The sequence below is a fragment of the Marmota monax genome, unplaced genomic scaffold (genome assembly GCF_021218885.2).
Source record: "Marmota monax isolate L192 unplaced genomic scaffold, Marmota_monax_Labrador192_F-V1.1 WCK01_AAM20220418_F8-fsc00037, whole genome shotgun sequence".
Lineage (NCBI taxonomy): Eukaryota > Metazoa > Chordata > Mammalia > Rodentia > Sciuridae > Marmota > Marmota monax.
In genome coordinates, this window is record NW_026693245.1 from 2,144,987 (window position 1) to 2,168,650 (window position 23,664).

A 23,664-nucleotide genomic window follows, 5' to 3' on the forward strand; every position below is an offset into this window, starting at 1 on the left:
CAGTGATCTTTGACTTCTGTTATTCATGCCACTTTATAGTCTCTTTCCACACTGTTGGTCTGTGGGATCTATAGAACAGAACCTATGGATGGTAATTCACTTCCAAGGCTAGGTCATAAAAGCACTGAGTCTTCCTCCTTGTTCTCTCCTGATCACTTTTTCTGGGGGAAGCAAGATGCCATGTTATGAGGACACAGGCCGCTCATGGATAGAACCACATGGCAAGGAACGGCCTCCTGCCAATAGCCTTGTGAATGAGCATCTTAGAAAGGGACCCTGTGGTCCCAATCAAGCCTTCAGATGTCTGCAATGCCTGCCAACATTCTGACCACACACTCTGAGAAAAATTAAAGCCAGAACTATCCATCTAAGTCACTCACAAATTCCTCACCCACAGAAACCATAAGATAATGAATGTCTAGTCACTATGTTTGGGGGTAATTTGTTGTGTATCAATAGGTAATTAATACTGCTTTCTTTGTTTCTGATCTTGTTCTGTCATTATACTTGTGGGATATATCCACATCCATAATGTCACAAGAGTTGTAGACTATCCTTTTTCATTGATGAGTGGAGTTTTATTATATGACTATAACATTTTAAATTTATCTGATGGATACTTAGATTGTTTTTAGTTTGTGGCTGCTATGAATATCCCTATACATGTGTTTCAGTGAAAGTATTCACGTAACTGGATATTACTTAAGCGTGGAATTTCTGGGTCACAGCTAGATATATGACTTAGTAGATACTGCTAGAGAATTTTCCAAAGTGATTTTGCTAATTTACATTTCCTCCAGCACACATAGAGTTCCAATTGCTCCACATCCTCACTAACACTTTCTGATGTCATCTCTTTAATTTCAACCATTCGGCAGGCCAACGTAACTCTGAAAGAAGAGACTCAAACAGGGAATCACCTCTTTCCCTCACCCTTCATAATTCTGAAGGTTGCAATGACCCCACTTTCTCCCAAATCTCAGTTTTCTTGCAGATTGTACCATTTGCCTTCACTATGGTCCAGGTTTAGCAATGTCAGTCTGCCAGCAGTTGTTTCTTCTGCTCTACCTCCCTGCAAACAAAGTTCTTTAACTCAATGATACAGATCATTATGTCCTGGGAGAAAGATGAACAGCAATGGAGATCAAGTTCAATTTAAAAACAGGTTGTCAGAGCTGGAAGGAAAAAGGAAAAGGGAAAAAAATTCTGAGATTAAGAAATAATTGCCAACCTTGGAGCCTACACACTGGACTTATTTAACATGCTCTTCCAGGCCCAGTCCTGGCAGGATTTAACCTTCTCATTCCTGAGTAGAAGCTGGTCTACTCAGGAATGGACTATCTCTATCAGCTCTGGGCTATCTTGTTTCCATTGTAATCTGCCAAATGAGAGGTCATCACCTACATGTATTTATTTCATCAGTAACTATCGAGTGCTTGCTATGTGCAAAATTCTGGATGAAGGAAGGAGATGCAGTGGTGCCTTGGTAGTTTATATACAGGTAGAATGACAACAACACTTAGAGGCTGCAATATGCCAGTCAATCACATTATCTGTCAGTGAATTACGAGGAAGAGCATATTCACAGTACTACAGTACAGAATGAGCTTGGAGGGTTCCCAAATATACTAGAAGGAATAATGATTTTGTAATTATAAAAAAAAGTGCTAGTCTTGCTGAAACAGCATCAAATTGGCTATATAAATTGTAAATATATGCCATAGTTTTAGTTGTTCTGTGCTTTTACAGGGAGAGGTACTATACCACCTTTATGTAATATTTTCCCCACTTCTTACATTTTCTAATTAAGTGGAAGGATTTTGGGATTGTCTGTTAGGTGACCCAATTTGGACTAGAATAGTTAGTGGATATTTAATAGCACTACACAGAGAATCCATATTTCTACAGAATAGAAGATCCTTCCCAACTTAGAATCAATTGAAAGCCCGCAGTAGTCTTCCCATCAAAAGGAGTAGAAATAAAATTCTCCCAATGGTGGCCATAACTCAGAGGAAGCCAACAGAAAGAGAAAGCTGAGAGGTTGCATTGTTAGCAAAGCTATTGCCAAATTGAAGGGCACGACTCTCCACACTACCATGGTGGATAGAATTCTGTTACCTAAATATTTTAAAACTATGAATAGCTTCCAATGCACACACAAATGTAGATTTCTCTACAATTTTCAGGAGGAAGCTCTAAGACTGCAAGTGAGTGGCTGACAAAGAATAGCAAAAGATGTAAAGAACTTGGATGACTGGCTATGTCTGGGAAGAAATAAAATTTAGCTCAATCACACAAAGAGTATAGGAAATAGTTGTTTCTCCAGGCTTACGTTACCTGAACAGTGAATTATATGCAGGGTTCATTAGGAAAAGATGTTAACACCTCTTGGACTTTTAGAAAACAATCCTTACATAGTCAGGATGGCATGATTGCTATTTATTGATTGTGTTTATTTTCTGTTGCTATATAACAAATTACCTCAATCTTAATGGCTTAAAACAATGCCCACCTATGAGTTCAGAGTCTGTATGTCAGAGCCCAGGCACAGTGTGACTAGGTTTCCTACTTAGCATTTTACAAGACTGAAATTCAGATGTTTACTGTGATGTATTCCCTTCTAGAAGTTCTGTGGAAGAATCTTTTCCAGGTTCATTCTTACTGTCAGCTGATTCAATTCCTCGTCCGTTGTAGGACTGGGGTTCCTCTTTGCTTATTATCTGTCAGCTGCCCTCAGAAACTAAAGATCTCCTGCATTCCTTCCAACATGGTCCTCTCCATCTTTAAAGCTAGCAATGACATGTTGAATCCTTTTTGTTCTTTGAATCTGTCTGACTTCCCTGTCTCTGACCTCAAGACTCAGATATAAAGCTCCTGTGATTAAATCACTCCTGCCCAGATTATCTTCTTATAAGGGCAACAGATTTGTGGCCTTAATTACATCTGCAAAATATCTTCACTGCAACACTGAAGTTTGAAAGTATTTGTATACCAGGGCAAACAATTGGGTGTGTGTGTGTGGGAATAATCTTAGAATTTTCCAACAACACTGGCTTTCAATTTTAGAATCTACCTTAGATTCTAGGCCAGTAGCTTTCACCAGGATGAGGAGTGATTTTGATCCCTTTACCCAGGGAATATTTGCAATATCTGGAGATATTTTCGGATGCCATCTAGTAAGCAGAGGCCAGATGTACTGCTAATTTATCTACACTAAATACGAGCGTTCCCACAACAATTATCCAGCCAAGATATCAATAGTTCCAGGGTTGGGAAACACTACTTTAAACAAAGCAGGAAAGCCTTTATTATTATAATACAGTTAGTTGCCAACCTCAGCCACGTAAAGGTACAAGTAGAGCTGATGCAGCACAAGGTGGAATGTGGGAGGATTGCAAGAAAAGGAAAGGAGAACAGGATATAAGCTACACCTTACACAAAGAGGCAATGGACTAATGAATGGAAGGAAGGTAAAATATTCAGAGTTACAAATAATAATCATTAAGCTATCAAGCACTAAGATGAGGAGGAAGAGAGGAAGGGAAGCATGGAGTAATAAGTAGGCAATAAATATTGCCCAACCTTGATAAATAAATGATACTCTAAGCATTTCATCTGAAATGATGGAGCCAACCATCAAACAAACTAAAACTTTTAAAAGGGTTAAAACAAGTTGCCTCAAAATATCAAGTCTAGGAATAGGAATGATAGAGTGGAAATATGCTTTTTTTTTGTTACAAATTCTGCTATCCGTTTGATTTTTTTTCATGACACACCTAATAAAAATGTAATTAATGTTAAACATGTAATTTTAATACAGTGTAATAAGAATGCAATTTTAAAAAAGAAAACTTAGAGTGTTAACCTGGGTCATTTAATCGTAATACAGTATTTCAGGATAGTAACAGTATTTACTCAGCACAATAATAATACACAATGCAGTAACAGTGACACAATAATGTTTTAGTAAGCATATATGTTAACCTGTAAGTTGGAATTTTTAAAATTCTAGTCTCTTGTGCACACAGTCCTCAGACAAAGGTTCAGTCATTTGCAACATAAAATCAGCATGTTTTCTGTTGCTGTAACAAATACTGGAGATAAATCAACTTAAAAGGAGGAAAGGTTTACTTTGGCCTGATTTGGGGAGTTTCCAGTCCATGCTCAGTTGGTCTATTGCTTTGTGCCTGTGATAAGGCAGCACACCACAGTACGTGGTGGAGAAGGCTGTTTTCCTCTTGGAGGTAGGGAAGCAAAGAGAAGGAGGAAGGGACAGGAGTTCCAATATCTCCTTCAAGGTCACACCCCCAGTGACTTAATATCCTTCCACTAGGACCCACCCACTGAAGGTTTCATCACTCTCAATAGAGGGTTGGAGACAAAGACCTCAACATATGGCTTTTTGAGGACACTTATCCAAACCATAGCAATCTGTTTTTTAAATATATCCAATAACTAAGTATGGTGGTGCACACCTGTGATCCGGATACTTGGGAGGCTGAGGAAGGAGGATCACAGGTTTACATCCAGCCTGGCAACTTAGCAAGACCTGTCTCAAAATAAAAAAAAAATTAAAAAAAAAAGAGTTGGGAATATAGCTGAGTGGTAGAGCACTTGCCTACCATGTGTAAGATTCTGGATTCAATTTCCAGTACTGAAAAAATTATCTATCTATTTATCTACCTACTTACTTACCTACCTATTTATCTAATCATATAAACTACTGTTATTTATAGATACCCCAACATTGTGTAGACTTATAGATCTGGACTAGAAATCAAGACCAAATGAAAATACCTTAAATTGTTGGTTGAAAAGATTAGACACCATTTTTTTTCTTTTTTCCTTCATGTTGGTTATTGTGATTAATTTAAAACTCGTGACTTAAGTTACTCTTTGTCTGGTCGGTGGCGGTGACTTAGAACAAAGCAGACCGCCAGGGAAAGAAACATCAATCAGGTGCCAACGGACAATCAGCAGGACTAACGCCTGTCAATCATCAGGATGATGATGGGGTTGAGAGCAAGGTTGCTGTAATAACACTGCCCCGGGCCAGTCAGTAGGCAGGCCCAGGACACCCAGGACACAAGATGCCTGATACAGCAGCTCCAGCTCTCTAATGGCTGTTTGTGACAACTGGGCTATAAGTATATTCCCTGCCAAAAAAGGAGTGGCACAATGGGAATCAACTTACAAGGTGATGGAAAAGTGAGTGAGGAGGGGGAAAATGACTTAAGGTATAAAAATCACTGCACAGGAGGAAACTCTGGACTCCTAACAATGGAGTACTGGGGAGTCAAGCAGAGTTCCCGCCCCCCAGCATCAGAATTTATCAATCCAAATGGCAATAGCTACTCAAACTGGCATTTTAAAGTACTCTTCAGGCCTGGGGTGTAACTCAGTGGAGGGCGTTTGTGTAGTATGCCCTGGGTCTGAACTCCAGACTCTCTCTCTCTCTTACATACACACACACACACACACACACAAATAAAAATAAAGTACTATTCAGAATATACTTTTCTATTTAGAAAACAAACACCAATGTTTATAAAGTCTAAATGACATAATAAGTACAGAAATTCACATAGGAAACTTATACCAAAAATTATAAATCCAAACCTGATCTTAAGGAAGCAACCAGATAAACCCAGAACACGAAACAGAGGCTGGTTTAGAGTCTTTTTTAAAAGTTCATACCATCCAGGTGTGGTGGCACACACCTGTAATCCCAGCAGAGGCTGAGGCAAGAGGACACAAGTTTGGGGTCAGCCTCAGCAATTTAGTGAGATCCTGTCTCAAAATAAAATAAAAAGGGCTGAGGATGTAGCTCAGAGATGGAGCACTCCTGGGTTCAATACTCAGTACCAAAAAAAAAAAAAAAAATCTATGCCATGAAGAAATAAAGGGGGACAAAATAGAGGGATTTCCTTAGATTGAAAGATAATAATAATAATAATAATAACAACAACAACAACAATTAATTGCAGTATGTGAAACTTTTGAAACTTAATTGATTCCTGGATTTAAAAAAAACTACATTAAATGATCAGGGGAAATTTGAATATGGAATATATATATATAGATATAGATATAGATATATAGATATATAAATTCATGTGCATACTCATAAATATGATGAAATTATTAATTTTTGGTATAAAAACTAATATTGTAATTAAAAAAAATAGGATATATCTTTATTCATGTGGATGCCAAGTTATAACATTAAAAAGAAATTAGGAGTGGAGGATAGCTATGATTTAAATGTGTCCCCCAAAAGTTCATGTGTTGGAAATTTGATGCTCAGATTCATGTGCTGATAAATATCAGACGAGGTCTTTGGGAGGTATAGTATAATGCAGCAAAAAAGTCTTCCAGATACTAAGAGGTATTGTCAGAATTCCTAGTCTCCAGAATCCTAAGCCAAATAAACTTTTTAAAATTCTTTAGACATTAGCTGGTCTCAAGTATTTTATTATAGTAACAGGAATATGGACTAAAACAAGAGTTATGATGTTTGCAACTTCTTTTTAAATGATTTATCAAAAAGTTACATATTTATATAATATTTCATATATACACAAAGAAAGAAAGAACAGAGAGAAACCAAGTGTGGCAACATATTAACAATGATTAATCTAGGTGAAGGTTATACAGGTGTTCCTTGTACATTCTTTCAACTACTCTGTAGGTTAAGAAAACTTTATAATAAAAAAGTTGTAGAAATTATATCTGTATGCTCCTCTTCACATGTCATATGAAGATGAGTGTTAAATTTTCATTTCATTTTTTTTGGTTAGTGTATTACTGGCTACCTTTCCATACCATGCAGTGGTTCATTTACAAAAAGAACAACATTTTGTTTTGCACTGTATGCTTTCCATAAGAAAAATTCAGATGATAAATTTATAACCAACCACAGCCAAGCGCCTTGAGGAATCCCCTATGTGGAAACATCTGCAAACTCTGTGATGAGGAGTTCAGAGGCCACGTGCTTCCTGTTTACCCCTGTGCACCACTTTGCCTTTCCTCCGGTGGTGTTTCTTCTGGCAGACTTTGCCTTTGCCATTTTTCTTGGCTGCTTGTGCTCTCATCCACTGCTTAATGGTGTGATTGTGTGGGCTGACACAGATTCTCCTGCGTTTGATGTGAAGGCTGCCAAGAAGGGAAGAAAAGTCATCACTAACAGAAAGTACAAATGGACAAAAAGTTAGTGGCTCATAAGCAGCCCCCACTTTGGGGGACTGTAATCTCAGGGACTGGATCCTAAAACCGAGGACCACAAGCTTACATCCTGACTGTGTGCACACTGCTGTCTGTGGTCTTCAGACAGCTGCAAGGAGCCTTAAAAGAAGAAGAGGAGGAGTTGGGTGAGGATAACGAGGAAGAGGAGGAGGAGAAAAGAAAGAAGGAAAAATAAAGAGAAGGAAGAAGATGGGGAGCAGGAGTAGGGGGAAAGGAGAAAAAAGAATCAGAAAAACGGAAGGAAAACAATTCTCTTCCCTGCCTAAGCTTCACCCAACAAAACCAACTCACACTCAGCATCCATCTCAAACACGTTCTTCTCTGCAAGGGTTTCCTGGGTCCTCTCAGCTATATACCCTGATTTCTTCCCTGTGAGTCTTCATGGTGAGAGTTACCTCTCTGGTGGCACTTATTTCACTGTCTTTGATTTGAGTTCTGATCTCATGACTCCTACTGAAGTTTTGGCCCTTCAGGGAGGAACAGTCCAGGCATGTTCCTCATATATAAATATATACATATATATAAATAAATCTATAGAGGGATCATATATATACATTTATTTAGATTAATGAAACAATTTTATTTAGGAAGAAGTGTTTGCTCATTTAGTGGACCTTTGTTTTATTTATTTATTTATATTCAATGCTGAGAATCGAACCCAGTTCCTCACACATACTATGCAAGCATTCTACCACTGAACCACAACCCAGCCACCCCCCAGGTGTATTTCTGAAAAGACCTTATTCACAGTAGGAACCCTGTCACTCACTTCGTGTATAAAGTGAAAATTGTTTAAAATACAGACAGTCTGGTTTTGTTTTCAACAAAACAGTCAACTAAAATATTTTAGGCCTTTGTTAAACTTCACTGTTACGTGGTTCTACATCACGGCTCAGAATTTGTGTTCATTTTCATTTTTCTATATGAAATTTTGAGATTGAGGTGGGAGAACCCTCAGGCAGCAATTGTAATTTCTGGTAATTAAAAGTTCTTGTTACAAAAAATAGTGCAACCTTTAATCCTCCATCAGGTGCCAGGCAGCTCTGATGAAATGTTACAAATCCTGCTGTCTCTACATGTATATATTTCTTTTCTTTTCTTTTCTTTTTAATAAGCACTCTACTGACTAAGCTATATTCTCAGCCCTGATCTGTAATCTTTTTTTTTAATATTTTATTTACATTTTAGTTTTCGGCAGACACAACATCTTTGTTTGTATGTGGTGCTGAGGATCGAACCCGGGTCGCACCATGCCAGGCGAGCGTGCTACCACTTGAGCCACATCCCCAGCCCCCATGTATATATTTCTGTGTCTTGATAAATCGAGTCCCTTGGACGTGTTATTCAGCGAGGAATGTGGGAGTTAGAGAATAGGCTGCTGTTTCTCCAGATGTCCCAAGTTGCACTCTCAAACAAGGTCGGGAAAGTGGGGAAAGGTGTAATGAGCATTAGTATGATAAAGCCAGCCTGTGGGGGGTGTCTAAAGAGGATAATATGTTCCCTAACTGTATTAGACTGAGAGGGTTTCAAAGAAAAGCTGATTCTCACTATGGTTAATTGATTTGCTGTTATAGGAGAAAAGATGCTGTAGCATTGCTGTGAAGGAAGAAAAAAAAAAAAAAAGAAAAGAAAACTAGTTGAAGCTCCTACTCCTTCCAAAGACTCTTACTGACACCTTTCCCTGTGGTGTCAGAAGGAACCAGAGTAAAGACTTCATTGACATCTCTGGTAACACATGAGAAAATTAGGACTCAGTTCTGTGAATGAAGTAAGATGTGCTGAGCTTCAGGTTGTAGGCTTGGTACTGGGGAAGAAGGAGAAAACAGAGTGGGGGCAGGGGATAGGCAGGAGGCATGCAGACAGGTGGAGGGAAAACAGGTAGCAGCTCCCATGTGGGATCCTTTTTAAGGCCTGCCTGTATTTCAAGGGGCGGAGGGAGGGGGAGAATCAAGCTTCCAGAACACAGCTCCCAAATCTGAGATGCTGTGATGCTTAGAAGTCTGAAGTGTAACAACTGGTAAAACTCCATTTGTATCCTGTGTGCTTTCTGTCAGGACAAAAAGAAATGGGTGATGTTGGAAAAGGAGGCAGCCTATTCCACACTCTTCCCCATACCCCTAACTCCATCATTTCCTCACAGGTGCCTACCCATCCCATTGTGAATTTCTAGGGTAAGAGTTTTGACTCTAAGAAACCATTAGCTTGATCCACTGATTCTTTTCTTCACTGAAGTGTAGTTAGAAACAGTCCAATGGACCAGTCCTGCCATGGAGAGTATACCTAGGATTGTGCCCTAAACTTTATTTCTTCACACATTCCTCTAAATGCAATGGCCCTTTACAACCACTTCTGAAAAACCTAGATAACTTTATTTAATTATCCAAAAATTTCTCCCAACTGATAACCTCTATAGAAATCAAGAAACCTCAACTCTCTGCTTGAGATAACAATTTCCATTGTATTTATGTTCAGAAATAGCTTGAAGCTCTTTAATGAAGTCTCTGTAGAGGGGTTTAAGCAAGCAAACTGCTCTCTTAGGCATCAAAAGCTACAATGATCATTTATAGACCTGAAAACAAATGAACTCTTCCCAGGCAGAAAAGGAAAAGAAACCCAGTGAGTTCACTGTAAATCAATTTATATTAATTAATTGTGATTTATATTTCTAGTATGAGCAATCTTTTCTGTATCTTAAACATTTGCCTCTAACCTTGAAATCTTTGAACATAGTCAAGGTTAAGGGACTATATTTTAGTTAAGTAATGATATATTCTATAGTATATTATTGAAAAACAAGAATATCCTTATGTTGAATTTCAGAAAATACAACAAGGAAGCTCTATAATTTATGACTAAAAAGTATATGAGTCAAAATTTCATTTCACTTGAGGCTTGGTCCCAACTGCTCTATATTTTTTTAGCTTTCTTATCAGCACAGAGAAGTCAATTTACAAATTTTTGCTTGAATAAAGTAAATATTTTTAGATCCAGTTAATGGCTTTATAGTTTCCTTTGAATTAAAGTCTAATTCTTTTAAAAAGGTAGACTCAAGCTGGGATTGTAGCTCAGTGGTATCGTGCTTGCCTAGCGTGTGTGAGGCACTGGGTTCGATTCTCAGCACCACATACAAATAAACAAATAAGTAAAATAAGGTCTATCAACAACTAAAAAAAAAGTATTTTTTTTAAAGTAGACTCATCTTTCTTTTCTACTTTTCCTTGTCAAAATGAGATTGACGTTATTTTTGCTCTTATGCCTTTCAGATCTCTGATACCTGCTTCTCCCAAAGAAAATATCTCTGAAAATTCTGTTAACAATGGGGTGCTCTGGCAATTCCCAGTCTTTTAGTCTTAAAACCACAGGAACTTCCTCTGGATTCTCTAAGCCTTCCTGGAGTCCCTTGTAAAAGTCCTCACAGCTCCTTTAGTCCAAGGTGCTGAATACCAGAGAGGGAGACGAAATCGAGAGCAGCTGAAAATGGTGTTTCTAAGGGCAGCCAGAGCAGCGCCTCAGGCAGATTTAGTTCCTGTGTGAACCCTACAAAAACATCCAGATGATTCCAATTAACTAGAGCATGGACTGTGAATCACCCATGAATTTTTCACTCTCCTACTATTACCAACAGTAGCTATTAAGATTAAAGACTGAGGGAATCTTGGCCAAGCAATACTAAAGAGATTTTTCAGACAAGTTGGGAACTTGAAGCACCTCTCAGAATGCACCTCATTACTATGCATTATTTCCAGGATTACCCCAGGTTATGTTGACTCCCAGTGACTAAATCATCTGAGCTGATGGAGCCAAGTAATGGTGGAACTGAGAAAGTGCTGGAGAGTTAGTTCTCTGTCCTCTCGCTTCTCCCACAAAGACACTAATGCTTATTAAAAAGTTTGTACCAATAATTGTCTCCTCCCCAAAACCTGATCCCAAGTATAGTTTTTAACTTTATTAGATCTCAGATCCTATAATTAATTAATAATTAATAATCTAATAAGACCTATGGATCTTCTGCCCAGAAGCGTGTTCAGAGGTTTATACACAATTCCCAGGAGGTCATAGCCCCATGACCTGAAGAAATTAATACGTACTTTACAAACTCTTCGCCTGTTAAGAAACTTTGTCTTAGAGTAGTGTCTCTTAAAGTTGGATAGTGAATAGATTCCTCTAAAAGGGGAAAAAACATATCTGCAATCCATAGATTATTCAAATCATTGGAGATGGTCTGCAGAACCCAGCTGGACACATTGTCTCCCAGAGACTCAAGGAGGGCCGAGCCCACAGTGTCACTGCTGCATCCCCAGCACATGGAATGATACTTAGTACATAACTGCTGATCAATAAATAGTTATTGGACTTGATGAAATAAGGATGTTCCTGAGTGACTCAGGAGCTCAGGCATAAGTAATGCAGATATTTATAGACCAAAGAAAGGGATACCAAATGGCTCACTATCATTACCTAAAGCCGCAGATGGTGTGAAATCTAGAATATCGGGGAGATGCCCCACACCTGAATGCAATGGAGTTTGGGAGAATCATTTATGGTTAGTCCACTATTCTTTTTGAGTGACTTTGGAGATATGTAGTGTTCTGAACCAAGAGAACTAGGTACACATCTCATTTTTGCCATTCCCTAGCTGTAAGATGTCAGGTGAACATGCCCTTCCAATCAAAGCTTTCTCCTGAATGTGACAGCAATATAATGTATGCCTTCCTCCAAGCATTCTTGTCAGAACTCAGATTTGCTAAATACCAATGTCGTTCAGGTTTCAAAGCCTCTTTAGAGGCTTTGAAGTTAAGTACAGATACATCTAAAGTTTTTAATAACTGAGCCATGGTGGGATGGGAAGGGTAGGAGCAGTAGGAGGGTTCACATGAGCCAACGCCCCACCCCAAATAAAAACCAGAGCAGAGGCTGGAGATGTAGCTCAGTGGTGAGTATCTGCCTAATATGCCCAAGGCCCTGGGTTCACAGTACCATTAAAGAAAAGAAAAACAACAAACAAAAATAGAAAAGGACATTTGTAACTGGAGCACATGGCAGCACTTGCGACAGGTACAGACATTGCCACACTGCTTTCTGAACCTTATAAGTACACTCCTTATTTGGAGAGTGAAAATAACAGCAGCTCAGATACAGCTAAAGCCATGATACATAACAGAATTGCCTTTTGTTTGCTGTTTTGTTTTATTGTTCAGAATCTCTTGTTTTGCTGAGGAAAGTTGTGAATATTTTCTGGCCACAAAGGGCATTGAGCCCTAGCCCAGCACTGTAACAGAAAGAGCTAAGCTGGAGTTCCAGTGTAAGGCTGAGGACATTCCTGTACAGAAAGACTGTGCATTTACTCCAGGGAACCTGGCGCTAAAAGGACAGAATATTTACTCTTCCTTTGTTTGGAAGGATATTTAAGTGCAACATATCAAGTAAAGCCTTTCAATCTATTGTTACTTGGCCAGGGAAATAATCAGCATGAAGATAAACCTGCTGACGGTTTCACTCACATGACAGCTGCCAAGTCACAGTCCCCATCAGCTCTCTGGATGCGACATGAATTCACCCTTTCCAGAAGTCTTCTGGAAATGTGATGTGAAACCTCAGTGCAACAGCTGGAAGCAATGGGAAGTATGGCTAAAAGAAGAAAAGAAAGGAAATATCACATCTTACGGTTCACAGAACCCTGACACAGTTCTCATCTTAAAGATTCCATACAGTCTTTAATCCTCTCAAGCAAGGGCAAACAGGGCTTCATGAACTCAAACAGGGACAGGATGCAGCTCTAGCTTCTGGAACTTAAACTGCATTTGTGGGAGATAAAAAATAAATTTAGGCAAAGGGACAAATCAAGTGAAGGAGATGAAAAAAGCTGTAGCCAAAGGGGTTGCAGGCTGACTTGATCAGAGATAAAAAGTGAAGTTAATGGTGTCCCACACGATGCAGTTTGGAAGAGAGAGACCACATGGATCCCTGGAATATTCTGAGTTTCCAAAAAGGGAAGGATGAAAGACGTGGCTGAATGTTAAAGGATTTGGAAAGGTGGAGAAAAATGGGAGACTTGTGCAGACTAAGAGAAATGTGTGGTTAAGAGTTCTGAGGCAGAAAAGCCCAAGGCACATTTAGGGTATGGACTAAAATAGACCATGTTTCCTAAATTGAGTAGCTAGAAAGGTGAGTGATGGGAGATAAGGTTCAAAAGACACTGAGGTGAGGCCACATAACTGAGGCTACGAATGTCAGCATAAAGAGGCTTGTCTTTTATAAAAAGGGGATTCAAAGTTTGAGAAAGGGAGAGTGTTTAGGAAAATCCATCTTTTAGCTATAAGCAAGATGGATTGAAGTAGAGAGTGAGTAGAGCAGAAGGTGAGGCTAGAAGGAGATTTTGTCACATAGATGTAAGGTATTTATAGCATAAATATGAAAAGAAATATGATTTCCAAACTAAAATATGTATTTACAAACTCCTATATGCCATGTGACACAGTATTCTCCTGTGCATCCCATTCCACCAATTGGGTAGTGACTAAAATAAATTATAAATTACAGTCAACAGTGACTGCAGGTGGTAGCCTCTTACAGGACAGAAGTTCGTTCTTGAATTGGGGATTAAAAGAAACACCTCTTTTAATTGGGCAGGCCCAAGATGACTATATTTAGGCTCCCTTGTTGAGGATAACAGCAGGCTATGTTTTCAGTGTGTAGTCAAAGTCATGAACACCCTGATTCAGTATATGTATGTATATATATATATATATATATATATATATATATATATATATACACACACACACACACACACACACACACACACTCAAGATCATAAACATTTACTTGTGAGCACACACCCACTAATGTAACCAGTTGGCAATGTGCCTTCTTTGGCCTGCATTAAAAAAAAAAAAAAGCCTATGGAAATGGCTCAGGGGGCTAAATGGACCTGGCAAAGTGGTGCTAAATGAAACTGGGGCAAAAATGGGACTGAAGCTGGAGTGTGGGGGCTGCTACTGGCTCTGAATAAAGAATGTTTACTCTCCCAACTGCATCTTGCATCTTCCACTGCCAAGATCCTGAATGTGTTTCCCAGGTTGGAACCTCCACCCAACAACTTCTCAGTGTTAGCTCTAAGCAATGGGAGTCCTTGGGAGAAGGGGTTCTCTATCTATGTCTTATCCACATGTAAACATCTGGCCTACTTACAGTTTTGGAGAAGAAAATGAGTTGGCTATGAAATGTAAAATATCTATGTCACTTCCTAGTTATCAAAATTTTTGGTTACCATTCATTAAATCACTTATTCATCTAATTATTTGACAAATGTTTATTGAGCAGTTAAAATGTTTTAGGCAAAAACTAGTCGCTGGGGTGATACAAAAATAAATAATATGTTCCTATTCTCAAGAGGCTGTAGTAGAGGAGACAGATTTGTAATTAAATGCTTAGGATGCAATCCTATTGGCTCATGTAATTATACTTCTGGAATTCACACAAGTTATAAAGACAAGTGCACAGCTGTTTACTATAAAAAACAGCAGAGAATGTCTAAATGTCTATCAAAAAAAGTAAAAAACTGTTGCAACAAAGAAGTTCATTGCATACTGATAAAAGGGTCATATTAACTTTATTTTAGTCCACTTTCAATAGTGGATAAATCATGTAGGCAGAAAGTCAATAAGGAAACCACTAACTTGAACAACATTAAAGACTAAATGAACTGAGCATTGTGGCATATGTCTATAATCCCAGCAACTCAGGAATCTGAGGTAGGAGGATTGCAGATTCAAGGCCAGCCTCAGCAACTTAGTGAGACCCTGTCTCAAAATAAAATAAGGGCTGGAAATGTAACTCAGTGGTTGAGAGTTCCTGGGTTTAACCTCCATCCAGTACTGCAGAAAAAAGAAGAAAAAAAAAGAAGTGATTGTCACATTAGTAAAATATCATCAGTATTTATTTTCTGCCCTCATTGTACCTGTCCTGGGGTGCTTACAATGAGAAGACAGCCTTCTAGCCTTATCTTACTGGACCTTCCTACTTCATTTGACAGTTACCCATTCCTTCCTTGAAAATTTCCATAAACCTTGTTTACTAATCTCTCCTAATTCTCCCAATACTGAGAAATTATTTTCTCTGCCTCTTGAACACCTTCTCCTTTGCTCTGTCCCAAATACTTATCATTCTCAAAGTTCCATCCCTAACATACACTCTTTTCTTTCTACATCTTCTCTTGCTTTATTTTTTAATTAATCTTTATTTATATATGACAGCGGAATGCAGTACAATTCTTATTACACATATAGAGCACAATTTTTCATATCTCTGGTTGTATACAAAGTATATTTACACCAATTTGCGTCTTCATACGTGTACTTTGGATAATAATGTCCATCACATTCCACCATCATTTCTAACCCCATGTTCTCTTACTTTAAATCACTACTAGTCAGTATCTGCAAATCATCTGCCAACCTCTACTCAAATATTCTGCCACATATCTAACTGCCTTGAAAATGTACTTGGATATCCCACAATAATCCTTCCTGAAGATTTCATCTCCTATCACTTTTAATCTACTTCCTTTTTCCTTTTCTCTTCTCATGTAATCACCCTGTACCATTACCTAAGTCAGAAACCCATGGATCATTCCATCTTCCTCCTGCACTCCATGTAGCCAGCTATACATTCCTTGACATTTCTTTGATCTGTCTTCTCTCCATCCCTGTTCCAACTACTCTTCATGAGCATGTGAGTTGGCTTCTGGACTACTGAGCTTACATTTATCTTATTCCAATCTTTCCTTTTCCCATTTGAAAATTTGAAATTGCCAGAAAAGCTCTTGGATAGAGAGAATAGTTCTTTAGGGTCCCTACCAGAGGTTTATAAAACCCCATTTGAGAAGTCCTACCACACTCTGCTTTCCTATACAGTTAAGTCTTTAATTACATCTGACTGCCTTGACTACTCCACAAGACATCTTTGGATCCCACCACATAGCACAGTGCCTGGCATAGTAGTAAACAAGTGTTTCTTGAGAAACATAAAATAGTTTTATATTAATGTTTCATTTTATATTTTTAAAGGCTTTTAATATAATTAAAATATTTTATTTTTTAAAGAAGATTCTCAGTTTGGGGGCAAGGTGATTTTCTAAAATCACAGAATGTTTTCAATAACACCATCCTTCCATATTCAAACAATTAGGAGTCAACTCAGTATGATAAATTGTTTGTCAATTTAATATTTTTAGCTAAAAATATTAAATACTAATCATATCTGATTAAAATCATTACTGTTTGTCTTACTCTTATGGTTTTATTTCTATTGATTCTGTTGGTTTGGGACATTGTCATTATTGTTTCCAGCATAAAATTCTATTATTAAATGTATGAGTGCTGTGCCAGAAATTCTGGTCCCTGTTCTAGTTCTGAGATCCTATTTTGGTCACTAGAGGGCTCTAAAGATGTCTCTGTGCTCCAAACCTGAAGCACCAAGCAACCACATTTGTGATACAAAAGTTAGATTCTGGATTTTAAGAAAAGGATTCTATTACTGTGGAGAGGTGACACAGCTTCCTCTCTTATTTGGATGTATTGTACAGTATCTTGTTACTCAAAGTGTGATTCCCCGAGCTGCAGTTGAGACAGCCCCTGGGATCCTAATAGTGGAGTGAAAAGCACCATCACATAAAACACAGCCACACAGAAACACAGTCAAGAAATGTGCGTGCCATTGATGGAAAAAGGATTTACTCAGCTGAGGGCCGTGTCTCACGGTTATGGGTGCAGTTTTAAAAGGGCAATAAATAAATCCACATAATGTTCAGAATTAGTTGATTGGAAACACATCTGCCCATTTTGGTGGACTTCATACCTTAGTGCAGTCACATCATGCTGTGGATGCCAACAGAGGTGCTCACCACTGTAGAGGTGCTCACCGCTGTCACTGAGTGGACAGTAGGCCTCACCAATCCATGATGTATGAAATAGCTATGCCCAAATGAAGTCCTCCAAGGTACTTTCTGGAACCCTGGAATAATGTTTGGGAAATGGAGAATGGGTGGAGGGTTTCTTTTAACTTAAGATAAAGAGAAACCTCCTCTTCACTCTTCATTCTTACAGCATAGACACTAGAGGGGTCAAGGGTGGTATTTAAAAGGTTTGGATAATTCTGTGCCAAAGACATCCTCAGAGGCTTTACAGAATACTACTTAAGCATGTAGAGGCAAACAACCAGGTTTAAATCCTGGCTCTGTCACTTTTTAGCTGATCTTGGGTGAGTTACTTACATATTTAATTCTGTTTTAGTTCTTTTATCTATAATATGGAGATGGTAGTAGCACCTATCTCATGAGGCTGTTATAAAGACTGTCTGTGTTTATACATTCAAGTGCTTAGAACAGCAGACAAATAGTAAACAAGAAATGGGAAAATTATACTTTTACTTTTGGTGCTGGGAATTGAACCCAGGGCCTGGATCATGTTAAGAATATGCTCTACCACTGAGATGCACCCCAACCATACTTTTTTGGTTATCTTAATTTTAAAAACTAGCAAGAAATAGAATCTTGTGGGAGGGAACTAACATTCATTGAGAACCTATTATGTCTAGACACTTGTACGCATTATCTCATTTAATCATGAGACTAACTAGGTAAGAGAGGCATTTTTCTTCCTGTTTTACAGATAAGGAAACTAGAGCTCAGAGAGATTAAGTACTTTCTCAAATCTATGTGGGTAAAATTCTAACTTACTCTTTTGGAATCAAAAGCCTACAATTTCCCCATACACCAGCACTTCTCAAATGGGGTTTTATAAACCTCTGGTAGGGACCCTAAAGAACTATTCTCTCTATCCAAGAACTTTTCTGGCAATTTCAAATTTTCAATATGTCATCTCAATGATAATCTTTAAACAGATATGCTCTGGATCTCCTGGAGGATTGGCTCAAGAGTGCACTTTGAGGACATTTGAAGATTACCTTATGTTCACGATGGTGTAGTTACAAGTGCCATACCATAACTGTCTCAGGCCAGTCCGAAAAGAACAGTGAACCTCACAATGCACTCATGCTAAGGGACAGCCAAATTACATCATCATGGTTCAAACAGAAAAAGGAAAAGGTAGAACAAGCACTTCTGGCTCTGTACCTGGTGGGGTATACATTGGACTCAAGCTCAAAATCTGCCCCCAAGCATTGGGCCATAGTCACATTTGGAATAGTGATTTCAATTTCAGCCATACCCTAACTGTTGTGTCGAACTAATGTCATTATATTGAAATCTCACCTTTTAGTTGTGTTTTGATTTAAATTATAAATTTTGCTTTTATAGCTGCAGAAGAGATTTATAATTGCACAAGAGACTTATACCTGGTTTTATGCTATACATCAAGTAAAATAATTCAAAAGTCAACACTGAGAGTGAAGAGGAGGTTTCTCTTAAAGGGGGCCCATACATACTCATATTTGAGAAGATTTCTATTGCATCACACTGCTTTTCCAGACATAGAAAAGGACATTTAAAAAACACCCAGAGCTATATTATAGATACAATTGACTTCTGGAGCAAAAATATATACACTTAACCTAGCAATGACATAGGATTCAGAAAATGCAAGATGGCATGACTGGAGAGAAACTGAAGGAAGAAGGCATATCATTAGCTGATCCTATCAGATCTCTGAGGAAGCAGTGCTGGAGAAGGGAACTGTGTAAAACAACGTTTAAGCACAAATGTATATTCATGGTAACCCTCCCTAGTGAATGTCTGTGACAAGTCAGAGATTTGATTTTCTTTTAGGATGCTAGCAGCAAGCCTCAAGCAAGTATCCGTGTGATTCAGGAGATATTCTAATAGCTTTGAGAAAGTAGGTTGTTAGTAGGAAGACAATTCAGGACTGAATGAAGCAAAATCACCCAACTTACATCTGCTGGACAAAATTGGAGACTTAGTCTTCATGTACAAGAAAAACAGGCAGTTCTATAAAACCTAGATTGTAGATTTAAATCATCTGGCTCAGGGCCACTGAAATTGGATGATAAACATGTTTATGGAGTCAGTATTGAGTTCTCAGGGCCAACAACCACATCAGCAGATGTGGAGTGTACCCTCCCTTTGGCTAGAATACAAGGCTTTTAATTATGAATAAAGTCAATGGCTTCCTGATTGATTGGTGTAGAACACTTTGGGAACGCCAACTACTGAAGCATCATAAGATAGCCTTTTAAGACACCATTAAGATCATGGAACAGCTTTGTGCCTAAAAGAATAAAATGTGTTCTCCAAAGTCCCACACTGACACAGGTCATTTCCTTATCCTGACTTCCAACTTGCAATAACTATCACAGCCACCAATCTCCTTCCCTGGGCTGCTGAGTATCCCTCATGTCCCGCTACCCCTCCTTACCTGGTCTTCCACCCCCTCCCTGGAACCTGAATTACTTAGTGCCACCCACAGGGGACCTGGCATGTGCACACATGTACACACACACACACACACACACACTTGAATGAAAGTTTGCTAAGGAGGGCGGTGGTGTTCCCTCTCTCAGTTCTGCAACCGTTCTCAGACCTATCTGTATTTTAACCTGGCATTACATATATTTCAAAGGCAGACGTTGACACTTCTCAGACAATGTGATTTTCCTCTGTTCCAAACTGCCTTAGGTAAGCATCAAGACTGAAACTCACTGTTAACACCTGTTGTACCTTTAAACACATCTGCATCTTGATGTCTGCTCCCTGCTCCCCCACTACCCCCACCAGGACTCAGTCCCTTGTGAGGCTTGGTTCTGGGTAAGGCAGAGCCTCCCTCATTCCCCTCTGCCTGCTGTGGCCTGTCTCCCTTTCCTGTGGGAAGGCGACTGTGGGGACAGCTGGAAATAGATCTGGAAGCTGGAATGGAGCACATCTACATTCCATAGCCTCAGTGAAAAAAAAAAAAAGGAGTTGGTGGAGTTGCCAAAAACTAGGAGTAAAACCTGTTCAGATAGACCTTTGAGAAACCATGAAAGATCTAATATTTCAATGGCCAACTCCTCTGAAAAAATGTTATGGAAACAAAATGACAAACTTTTGTTCATTTTGATAAAATATATTGATAGAAATCAAGAGAGTATCCAGGTTATTTAAGCCTGGCATGTTGATGAATTATATTGAGGACCCTAAACAAAGGCCCACAGGGACCAGGCAGTTAATGTGACATGGAGGAGAGGGACAGAGGTATTCAGAGGGAAAAAGGACAGAACCTCTTACTGTTCTTCCAGGGTATGTGGAACTATTGTTCCCAGATCTGATATTTCTTTCTTTTTCTTTTCTTTTTTTTTTCCTGGCTGAGGTTGGAACCCAGAGCCCTGTTCATGCTAGGCAAATACCTTACCACTGAGCTACAGCCCTTATCTGATTTTTAAGGAAAGCTCTAAATTTAATATGTGTGTATGTATATACTTGTGCATGCATGTGAAATCTGTTTTAAAATGTTGGCTCAGCTTTATAAAAAGCAGACCAAACACAATTTATATTCCACCTCTGCTGTAGATTCAGAGAATTTGTTCAGGGTAAAGTTTAAGAAAAGACAACTGGAAAAGAGACATCGGCTAAGTACCAAGTTCCAATATACTTAGGGTTTCCTAAATAATGTAGTGAATGCTACCCTAGTCCAAATGCAGTTACGATTCCCACATTTATGCTAGCAACTCAACAACTTAAATTCTCTTTGATATAATTTGCATGGTTCAATTTCCTTCCTCCTTCTTGCCCTTTTTAAGGTCAGAGTGAAGTTTCAGTTTTTAGTGTCCACAGGGCTAACTTGGCTCAGGAAATGAACAGCTTACCTAACCCTGACTGAGTCAATTCAATCTGTCTTTTCCTCTAGGAACACTTGTATTCAGACAGTTTTTCGGGTTGGGGCAAGGAGGGAGACAGATGAACAATAGTGTCTTCACTTCAACCTCTAACTAGAAATATTCCCTGAGACACTGTTGTCAGAAAGGGAACCACAGCTCTAAGCTGTACCCACAGGGAAGGAGTCATCCTCCAGGTGGCAGATTCCTTATATTCCTGTTAAAATGAGGTTTCTTCCTGAAATTTCTTGGAGATCTAGAATTTAAACCTATGCCATTCTCTCATAGATGATCAGAAATCATTGAAAAATTCCTGCCTGAAGAGACAGAGATACCTGCCTCCCTCACTCCTTCCACTACCACTTTGGGAGGCACCTACCTCTCACAAGAGGCCCAAGTGGCTGGGGCCCGCCACTCACCTTCAGAGTTTCTAAGAGCGACACAGACAGCCAAGGTCATGAGGGTGAGTCCTGTCTGCTGCATTTCTCCCTGATCCACTGGCTGGGACAGCACCGCAGGAGAGGCTGTGAGATCAGGAAATAAAGCTAAAGGTGTCCTCAGGTGCAGAGAAAGAGCCGGTAAGCCAGGTAGCCCCGCCCTGGGAGGTGCTCAGGGCATCTGTTGCCATGTTTCTTTTCTTACACGACTAGGTGCCTGCCTGAATTGTCAAGCTCCCAAACTAATGTGTGTTCACATTGCCTGGGGGTCAGAGGACATCAGTGGCCATCTGGCATTTGGCAAGATCCCTGTAAATTGTGAATATGCATCAGAATCATTTGGGAACCATTAAAAAAAAATAGCAATCTACGTGAGTGCCCTTCCCATGCATACACCTATAAATCAGATTCTGAGGTAGGGTACCAGCCATTTGAATTTTATAAAATCTCCATAGCTGATTTTGATGGACACTTCTGTTGAGAACCACTTGCCTACAAGGAATTGGTTTTTAGTAGCTTGAGACCAGGAGTTTCTGGGGACAAGGGTAACAAGTCATAAAAAAGTTATCTCTGTGGAAAGATATGGAAAAATTCTGCCTCCCTCTGTCTTGGTTCACAGCCAGTTTGTTTCCAGTGAAGATTTTAGCTGATTTCTGAGAAGGCTGAGGCAGGTACAGGACAGCACATGTAGAAAAGAGCCCCAAGGCAGCATAGGATCATGGTTCTAGATCAGCTTTCCTGCATATCAGCTTCATGAAGCCATGTGTTCTAACACTGCCTCGTCTGCTACTTAGTGGTATAATCCCAGGAAATATAATACTTTTCTATAAGTAGCAGGTCAGTCTGGATGACCTCGGAAGTTATACCATGCTTCCTCTAGAACTGTGCTGTTCCACTAGTCGACATATGGCTCTTGAGCCCCTGAAATGTGGCTAACTCATATTCAGATGTATCATAGGTATAAAATACCTATCAGATTTAAAAGACTGAATATGTAAAAATAAGACAAATTATCTCATTAATAATTTATGTATTGACTACATGTAATGTTTTTGGACATATTGGGTTAAATAAAATATATTTTTAAAATCAATTCACCAGTTTCTTCTTTACGTTTTAAAATTACTGCAATGGTTCTAATATTTTTGTTCCTTCTGAAACTCATGTGGAAACTTAGTCCTCATTGCAACAGTGTTGAGAGGTTGGGAGGTGTTTAGGTCATGAGGGTGGAGCCTTCTGAATGGAAAAACACCCCAAGAAAGAGGACGGGTTGGGTCTCTTCTGTCATGTGAGGACACAGTATTGCTCCTCTCCAAAGGATGAAGCAATAAGGCACCATCTGGGAAAGAGAGGCTGAACCTGTCAACACCTTGACTTGGCACTACCCAGCTCTATAATGCTACCGAAGAAATTCTGTTCATTAAATTACCCAGTCTTAGGTGTTCTGCCATAGCAGCACAAAATGGACTAAGACAACTATATATGCAATGTAAACCCAGAATATTTTAAATTACACGTGTACATCACATATCTACATTGGGCACTGCTGCTTTAGAATGAAATTAAAGGTGATTATTGGATAATAGGAGTCACTATTAATCCAACAGGACAAAATTTACACAGATTTAATAGGGGACTGACAAGAAAACTGGAACCCTTGTGAGCCTAGGATTATACAGACCCTCTACCCTCCAGGGTATACCTCTCATTTGCTTCTTTATTTGATCGATTGACTTCTCTTTTATTGTTGTGTGTTTCTTCTGCTATGAAATGCCACTGTGGCCCTGCTGGGAAGAAGGCATTGGGGACAGAATCGAGGAATATGTGTAGTATAGTATAGTATAGTATAGTAGTATAGTATGTGTCTCTCTCTCTCTCTCTCTCACTACTTCCTGAGGGCTTTGGAGTGAGATGGTGTGTTGAGGGCCACAGCCGAGTCGGGATGATGCATGGCATTTTTGCCAGAAGTAGTGGTTGAGAGGTGACGCCAGCGAGCCATTAAGATGATGACTTTTGAGTTCTCGCAGGGATTCCTGAAGAGTTGGTGTTGGTTGGTGAAGTTCGGTGGAGGGATTTCCGGTTGGTGTGTGGTGTGTGCCTGGAGGAGCCGCGTGGGTAGCGTTCGGGAGAGTTCCCGGGGAGTGTGCTGGTGGAG

The 23,664-nt window shown here is 39.2% G+C and overlaps 1 protein-coding gene across 1 annotated transcript; it reads right to left on the minus strand.

The window, feature by feature from the left end:
- Positions 1–3,738: 3,738 nt before the first annotated feature.
- Ccl28 (C-C motif chemokine ligand 28) lies at positions 3,739–21,639 on the minus strand. Its single transcript, XM_046456229.2, has 3 exons — positions 21,492–21,639; positions 12,747–12,873; positions 3,739–7,155 (listed from the first exon to the last, which is right to left on the minus strand). The coding sequence occupies exons 1-3, from the start codon at positions 21,553–21,555 to the stop codon at positions 6,981–6,983; spliced, it is 366 nt and encodes a 121-aa protein (XP_046312185.1). The 5' UTR covers positions 21,556–21,639; the 3' UTR covers positions 3,739–6,980.
- Positions 21,640–23,664: the final 2,025 nt, after the last annotated feature.

Coding starts and splice junctions, on each gene's coding strand:
- Ccl28 (XM_046456229.2), bottom strand. CDS start 21,555: ATGCAGCAGACAGGACTCACCCTCATGACCTTGGCTGTCTGTGTCGCT. Junction 12,874..21,491: donor CGCTCTTAGAAACTCTGAAG/GTGAGTGGCGGG, acceptor TTCTTCTTTTAG/CCATACTTCCCATTGCTTCC. Junction 7,156..12,746: donor TGTGACTTGGCAGCTGTCAT/GTGAGTGAAACC, acceptor CCTTCTTGGCAG/CCTTCACATCAAACGCAGGA.